General features: G+C 29.5%; 1 protein-coding gene across 1 annotated transcript; it reads right to left on the reverse strand.

The window, feature by feature from the left end:
* Positions 1-262: 262 nt before the first annotated feature.
* LOC18037965 lies at positions 263-649 on the reverse strand. Its single transcript, XM_006429826.1, has one exon. It carries the CDS (start codon positions 647-649, stop codon positions 263-265), a length of 387 nt encoding a protein of 128 aa, XP_006429889.1.
* Positions 650-8,594: the final 7,945 nt, after the last annotated feature.

Below are 8,594 nucleotides of genomic sequence, written 5' to 3' on the forward strand. Positions count from 1 at the left end.
TAAATTGTCATGATCTTCTCTGTTCTCCTTGTTTACTGTTCTTGAATCTGGGGATGGGTAAATCGTAATTGTACAATATTAATATGCATAGCCTGCAACACCAAGCTCAGTATACATATATACAGAAAAAAAAAAAAAGACAAAGCGATATAATTGGCTAAGCTGGAGCTGTAACATTGCAAGAAATCAATAACAATCTTTGTATGTCACATTGGCTGAACTAATTACCATTCAAAATATTTGCTAAACTAAACGGCAATCGTCACATAGAACCATGAGAGGGTACATTAATGCATTGAAAGTCAGGTGGGATCTCAGACTCACAATAATTCCACAACAAGCACAATGAAGCAGAAGGAATCTCTCGTTTGATCACATCTAAAACAATATCTTCAAGGGCAGTGCAAAGGCAAGTGCCCATGGCTTCAAGCTGAACCATATTGCCTATCAAACTGCAGCAGAAGTTCTTTGACGGGGTACGTTGACGGCTCAAGGCCCTGAATACATCAACACATTCTTCCAACTCCATAAAATTACCCGACCAAGTGGTCTGCTCCGCCGCCGACGAAGGAATAGAGGCGAGCAAAATGAAGAACATGAGGTTTATAGGAAGCCGAATAGCTTTTGATTTTGATCCCTTTGAAGCCATATATCTCAAAAATAATTAAACAACAACCCCTATGATTTAAACTAAAGTTGTGATCGAATGTTCTATAAATCCTGTGAATTTGATTGGAAAATACCAAGGTCAACGTGCTAGTGCAAGTTGCCTCCTTATATTTATTGATATTTTTCTGTATTATTGATTACTTGTTGTCTGGTGACAGAAAAGATGATACCTTATTGCTTTATTTAAATGTTAGGACTTAAATTGCTTTCACGTTTGTGTGAGACAATATTTTCTTCATAATTATATTCCTTTGTCAAAGTTTAATTGCACGAAACAAACATTCGAACATATATATATATATATATATATATATATATATATATATATATATATATAAATACTTGAGTGTATGTATGTATAAAATAAGCACGCATGAAATGAGTAATTTAATTAATTAATAAGATTTATATTTCCGAAGATATTTTTCAGATACTATTGTAGAAGGGATCATCTGAAATGACGAGCACGATGCACTTTCTTCTTCTTCTTCTTGTTTCTGCCATAATTAACTTACATCTAATATATAACAAGCACTAACAAATTAAGCACTTTTTCTTCTTCCCGATGCTACTTAACCATAGGATTTTTAGAGCGATATAGATAAACATGAGATCAAGTGAAATAAAAGATTAGTTACTGTATTTCAAGGGTGGCGTGAGTTGTTGACCTAGAGTATTAATGGAACACACGATGTATTTGGTCGCACTAAATACCGCACCAATCAGGTGCTATGAAATGATAACGTAACAATAAAAGTCCACAACCGGATGTTGATACTTTTTATTTTAAGCATTAAATTCTAGTTGTAGTTCTTTACATCTTTGAGAATCCTTTAGATTGTGCTTAATAATCGGTTGTCTGAGCCTAAATTGTTACAATTAGCAACTCGTGACTCGATGTGTGTGTATATTATTATTCTATTTTATATCCATTCTCACACGAAAATATAAAGCCTTAAGAGAGAAGATTATAATATCTCACATTATTAGAAAGAGATGATTTTGATTATTTTTTGAGCTTTCGTTCTCCTAAGTTAATAGATATGTTTTAGAATTAATAGTCCAACAATAAAATCATGAGGAGCTATGTGCTTAAAGTAGGGCAGTGGACAATATCTTTTTAAGTTTGGCCCCAATATCTATTTTTCCAATTTTTGGGTTTCATTTTTGGGCCCAACATCTATTTAATTTTTCGGCCCGAACCCTTAAAGATACAGTTTAAAACATTAAACATTCCATGCGCCTTTTAAGAATGTCACATAATTTGTCGTGTTAGATGGGTTGAGAAAATGTTTGGAATTTTTTTCAAGAGGTTTCAAAAGTAATTTTAAAAAATTAAAAGTTAATTTTAATAGTTAATAAATTTAAAAAAAAATTATTTTTAACAAAATCACTCAGTCTTGTAACAGATTTTAAAAATCATTTTATATTTAATACAATATTATCTTTATTCAATTAGAAAATAAACCATTAAATTTAAAGCAATTATTATTATTACTAATTATAACTGAGATGACAAAATACAAAATAATAAATAATAAAATAAAATATTTATTTTAGTTATCAATTATTTTATATACACAATAAAGAATATTATATATACATGTATATAAATATGTAAATAAATTTTATTTAACATTTATCCATCTCAGTTATTTGTATTATTACAACAATTTAACAGTAAGAATTAATAAATATATACGACTATTTTTAAAACTAACAACACTTTATAGAAATAAATTTTACCAAAGGTTTAACTTATTATTTTCACGGCTAATTATTTCTACAATAAAGCTAACAAAAATTATTTTAAAAATTATAATATTACCAACTTAGCCCTAAGTCCCAATTTTATATTTATAAAATTATCTTACGTGATACAACCATTTAATAAATTGATGACACATTTTGAATGAAATCTTCTTTATTTCAACCGGAAAAGATGTAGCATTTTCCTTAAGTCTCTGAAATAGGCAATGTAGAAAATTTTCAAGGAAAAAAAAATTGATCCACGAGAGTGATTTAACCTCTATTATGTGGAATTCACAATATGAATGCTATTCATTCGATATTGAAGAGCTAACCTGCATTATGCAGATTTTTAAACAATTAAATTCAAAGGGAACGAGCTGCACATAGTGATAGAATAGTAGAGAATAAAATACACTGTATTGAAGTGTATATTTTTATTGTCTTTTAATTTAATCCTCATTTTAATAAAATAAAAGATCCTCATTACAAACTATCTCATTATATGATAGTATATATGTATATATAGTACTTCTTTAGTGCGGGCATTCTCATTTTATTTTCATGCGGATGCACTTTAAAATTGTGGGGTTTAAGAAAATTAGGTTTTAACTCTCTTAAACCCCACAATTTTATAATTAATTTAGAAACTAACTCTTTTATAGTTCATATATATATATATATATATATATATATAGATTTATGAGTAAGATATCCATTATCAATTAAAATATTACCATGAGCGATAATCAATCATTTCATTAATGATCAAATTGAATTTAAATTGGCAAAACAAAAATCAGTTTGAAACCGTCCAAATCCTAACATAAAATGATGCAGAAAAAATTGTATCCATCTTTAAGTTTTCTTTATCTTGAGCCATAATGAGAATGAGAAAGAACTCAATGGGAGTCTGAACACAATTATCTAAGACATAATTAATTATCAGAATACAACAAAGTTGTTTATTTCAATACCGTCTAATATGAAAACTAATTATCACGTTGTGTGTTTTCCTCTTTTAATTTTATGGTAAGTATTGGCATAAGTATCATGATGAGCGACGTAAATAGCTTCAGGTAAAAATAAAAGTAAAAATAAATTAAAGTAAGTGATTGAACGAGGAAGTGAAAAAAAAAATATATATGAGAGTTTTGATTTTACAATGGAGAACTGATTCTTACTGCAAGTTAATTAATCTTTGCTTGAATCTTGCTAGTTTTGAAAAGAAAAGTATTCTTTCCTTATCCAGAATTATTCTTTTCTTGATTCTTGCTGCATGAGCATACGAAGAATTGCTCTCCTTTACTCAATTAAAGTCTCTTTTCTAAATTCTTTCTTCTGAAATGATACAAGTATCCCCAGGCCAGGCAGAAGGAAAGAAGCCTATTAAAATCAACAATAATGCTACACATCCCAAATTTTTTATCCCAAAAAATTATCCCAAATGATGTGGCATTTATCAATTGGTTGGTGAGATAATACAATTAATTCACTTGGATCTTGTAAAGAATTATCAACCAATTGATAAATGCCACATCATTTGGGATAATTTTTTGGGATAAAAAATTTGGGATGTGTAGCATTATTGTAAAATCAATCAATTACATTATATATTATGATATCGAAGTGCTGTAAGACTAACAAGTAAAGCAGCTAATAAAAAAATTCTTCTAGCTAGGTCTCTCTCTTTAATAAATTTATCTTTTTGTACCTCTGAAACTTTTTTTTTTTTGAGAAATGGAAAAATTGGTAACGACGAGCTGTTTGATAGCGCCAATAATATTTGGCAAGCATGGAATATAAGGGTTTTTATCTTATTAAGTCTGTGAGTGCAAACCATCTTTATTCTGTTTGGTCCCCTCCGAAAAAGCACCTCAAACACACTGATCACATTCCTCATTTAGTCAGCTTACTTGCTTGCAGACTGGGCTCCTAAATTTGGCGCAGGGCTCATGATGGAGTGGGCATGGCAGAAGTAGAATTGATAGGATAGGTAACAGTAGATATCATTTTAGTACCGGGTCAAGCCAACGCGATTAGCTTATTGAAGTGTGATATGATCTCGTTCTAATCCAAACAACTCAATAAGGTTTTTATTAACAAATAAAGTAAGATTAGATGACGCTCTAATTCAAACGAGTTTACAAGAGAAATTTTGATAAATAATCCCAAATGTCTCAAATGGAATTATAAAAAGAGATTTTATTGAATAGTTGATCAAAGATGGAAGTTACAATAACAAGACCTCTATTTATAATAGAGTAAACATACTTTCCTAAATTAAATTATAATTATAATTATAATAAAAATAAAATACTAAGACACATATCATAATTGACTTTAATTAAAAATAAAAAAATCCTAAAATAATAAAAATTTTAAAATCCTTAAATAAAGTCCTATATCAACTCATTGCAGATTAGAAGCATTATGTTGCTGCTACTGGTGAAGGCGACGACTCTGGGAGTGGGACCAATCAACTTGGAGCATTTGATCTGGGCTCAATTTCTACTATTACATCTCGGGGGTTCTGACTTGAGCTGTTCAGAATCCAATCCGATCCGCCCAATCCGTCTGATCCATAGAAATTCGATCTGTGGATTAATGGATTGGATTAGATTGAAAATTTGATAATCCGCAATCGGTGGATTGGATATGGATTTACTTCTATAAATCCGCAAAAATCCATGAATCCGTCAAAAAATAAAAAAGTATTTATTTAATTAAAAATAAAACTTGTAAATATGCATTAGTACTTACTAGTAAATAAATAAGTTAAAATATAGCTACATTAACACAGTATTATATCTCATCCGATAATATATAAAATAAAAATAATTAAATAAACAAATATAGCTTCCTAAACAGTTAATTTTCATGTATTGATCTAAACAGATGTGATATTTTTCTTTTTGATGTGTTATATTTTGAAACTTTAAATCTATTTTCTAGCTTTATTTAAATAATTTATTTATTTAAATCTTATTTAATTTTAAATTTGATTAGTAGTAAAAAAATTTATATTTTAAATTTTTATATTAAATTTTTTATTCAGTTAGTTCGTGGATTTGATAAAACAAAAAAAAATTAATCTACAAACCAATATGCAAAATGGTGGATTTGATATAGATTGGGTCAAATCTGCATCCAAGCTGCAGACGTATGAATTAGATTTGAGTTAAATTTCACTAATCCGAGGATTGAATTTGATTAAAAATTTATAATCCGTAAAATTGCGGATCGGATATGGATTAATATCCAATCCGCAAAATCCGATCTGCGAACACCTCTAATTCTAACAGCATAACTGCAGACTCTCTTGAAGACAACCAACTATGCCTTAGGCAATTGTTTGGAGTCACCGCCCAAGCTGTTGCTGCTGGCTATATCTTCTTCCAGACGCATCCCAGAGGAAAGTCCCAGCTTTTGATGCCATCAATATTCGTGTTTATTGCTGGAACTATCAAGTGTTTTGAGAGGATTCGTGCCATGCATCTAGCAAGCGAGAAGAACGTCCTTGTTCTGCACATTTTTCCTTTTTCTTTTTTTGATGAAAAATGGAGCTTCGTTAACAAAGACCAAATTGGCTAGAATTACAAAGCATGCCACATTGGACAAAAATACAAATAAAAATCTCCATAAGAACAGTTGCCTAACTTACAGGAGACACTTTGTTCATTAAAAATGTCCTCCAAACTGAAATGAACTATTTCACAACTAGGATTTAATGATCGCACAAAAGGAATTTTTCAACTCTAGCCAGTCTTTGTTTTGAGACTTACCTCAATAACTGTAGGTGAAGACTTCATTCAAATTGAAAACAAAATTCTTCGTAGTGCACACGAAGACAACACAAACTATCAGTCTATCAGTCTTAATAAACAACTCACAAAATGAAACTTATACACAATTTTTTTTAAAAAAAGAAAAAAAGAACCATACTGTAAAATCACATAGAAGCCACCCTCGCAAAATGTATCGCCGAAGAACCTAGCTATACGAACATTAGCGCCATAGGGACATCAAAAGATCCATGAACCATCATCAAAGTCGACAAAATGACTTTAACATGGGCATATCCTCTCGATTCTAATACTGGAGTAACACCATCGAGAAGTCATCGAAAAAACTTCGAGGTAAAGAAAAAATTTAAAAGAAATAAAGGAGGTGGAGTTAAGAGAGATTGTATTATTTATTTAGTTTAATTTATTTTGAAAGGTAGGAGGTGGACAAAATCCAAATTGATTTTCTAGTGCATATCTGAAGATTCAATCACATGCGGCCAACCAAAGAAAATTGTTAGAAAATCGCTTACCGGACTTCTAAATTTCTCATAAACCCTCTTCTGAAAATACCCTATTGAAAATATTTATAAACTACGCCACTTTCAATGACATCCATTTCAATTCAAAAAATAACCCTCTGTATTCTTATTTCTCCAATCTCAATAAATCCCATTGGAAAAAAAAATTTATCTCAATTTAAAATATGTTTGACTAATGAATTTGTCAATTAATGACGAATCAAGTGAGTCAAACAATTATTGTTTCACTAGTTAATATGAAGCTTCAATACGATTAATAAGAATCATTTTCAATTTCGAATTTCTTTAACTTCTTTTGCTTTTTAAGCGGGGATTTGCTTTTCAATTTTTATTGCCACTGGACTTGCAACATAAAAGCTCGGCAATATACATTCTAAATAATTTTTTCTGTAATTTTACAAAGGTGCCCAGAATTTGAAAGATTACAGAAAGAGAATTATCTTGATCTAAAAAGATCTTGATCATGATGCAGTGCTTCTAAGGTATGAAACATTGCAGGGTTGAAATTATAATAATTTCTAATGAAGGGGTTTTAAAAAGATTTTGGAGAGGGCCCTCCAACTCTTATTCAAAAATCAATAAATTCAAATAGACTTAGGGTGAGACTATTTGAACCCTCCAAATTATTTAATAAAACCCATTTGCTAAATAAACAAAATGTTGACATATTTACATTTACATTAACTAGTCGACATAATTTAGCAAGAAAAACTTATACAGTAATGCTAACTATGTGCTCCGTGCTCCACTCATATATTGTATAGTAAATTTTATAATTAGTGAAATTAATATTATTATATCATCCAATAGAATAAGATGTATATCTATGTAAAAATTATTAGATATGTTGATATAATGTATTTTTTTTTTTGGGAGATTGTCAGTTTTTCTCTTACAGAAATCAATTCGCACCACTTATCCCTTACTATTTTCTCTTTGGCAACATAATTTCACAGTATTACCTTTATTTTCAAATATACTTTTGTTCATCTTTATTACAAAATAAATAAATCGCATGAGCAAAAATTGAAATAAAAACTAAAAATAAGAAATATATGTTTCAGTTTGAATATAAAATTAATTATAAAACATTTTTCTTTAATTTTTTGTTATTTTTAAAGTACTTTTATAATAAATATATCTTTTATATTCTCAAGCTAACTTATCAAACAAATAATCCATTTATCCTTCTTTTTCTTTAAGTCATTTGTGCTAGGGGTTTCTTTGGATATTATGGAAATATTAAAGGAGTAAATGGCATTTATTAATGGGAAATTGGCAATCTTTTTTTTGTTATGTAATGCAGTGCATTTGTAACTAGTAAAATTATTATTATTATTATTATTATTATTATTATTATTATTATTATTATATCATTCAATTTATCAATTGAATTTCATACCTAGTAAAGTATTGTTATTTTATAAATTTAAAAGGTAATAAAAAACTATAGTCTTGAGCATTTGTGGTTATGGGTGCTAGTTAGCTTATTTGATAAAATATCTACATTTTTCTAAGAATGTCTATTCCACTCACATTTCGTAAGGGAGAGTTTGTCTTCATTGAATTATTTAATAATTAAGGGAGAACTGAAACTAACCCAACTAACCCCCAAATTTTTTTTTTATAAAAGCTTTTTTTTTTTTAAAAAATTTGAGACCCCCGGGCCCCCCCTGGGGGGGGGGGGCCCCCCCCCCCCCCCGGGGAAAAAAAAAGCCCCCGGGGGGAAAAAAAAAAAGGGGTTTTTTTTTTTTTTAAAAAAAACCCCCCCCCCCAAAAAAAAAAAAATTTTTCTCCCCCCCCAAAAAAATTTTTTTGCCCCCCCCCAAAAGGGGTTTTTTTTTTTTTT

This window comes from Citrus clementina, unplaced genomic scaffold (assembly GCF_000493195.1).
Source record: "Citrus clementina cultivar Clemenules unplaced genomic scaffold, Citrus_clementina_v1.0 scaffold_6, whole genome shotgun sequence".
NCBI classification, from domain to species: Eukaryota; Viridiplantae; Streptophyta; class Magnoliopsida; order Sapindales; family Rutaceae; genus Citrus; species Citrus x clementina.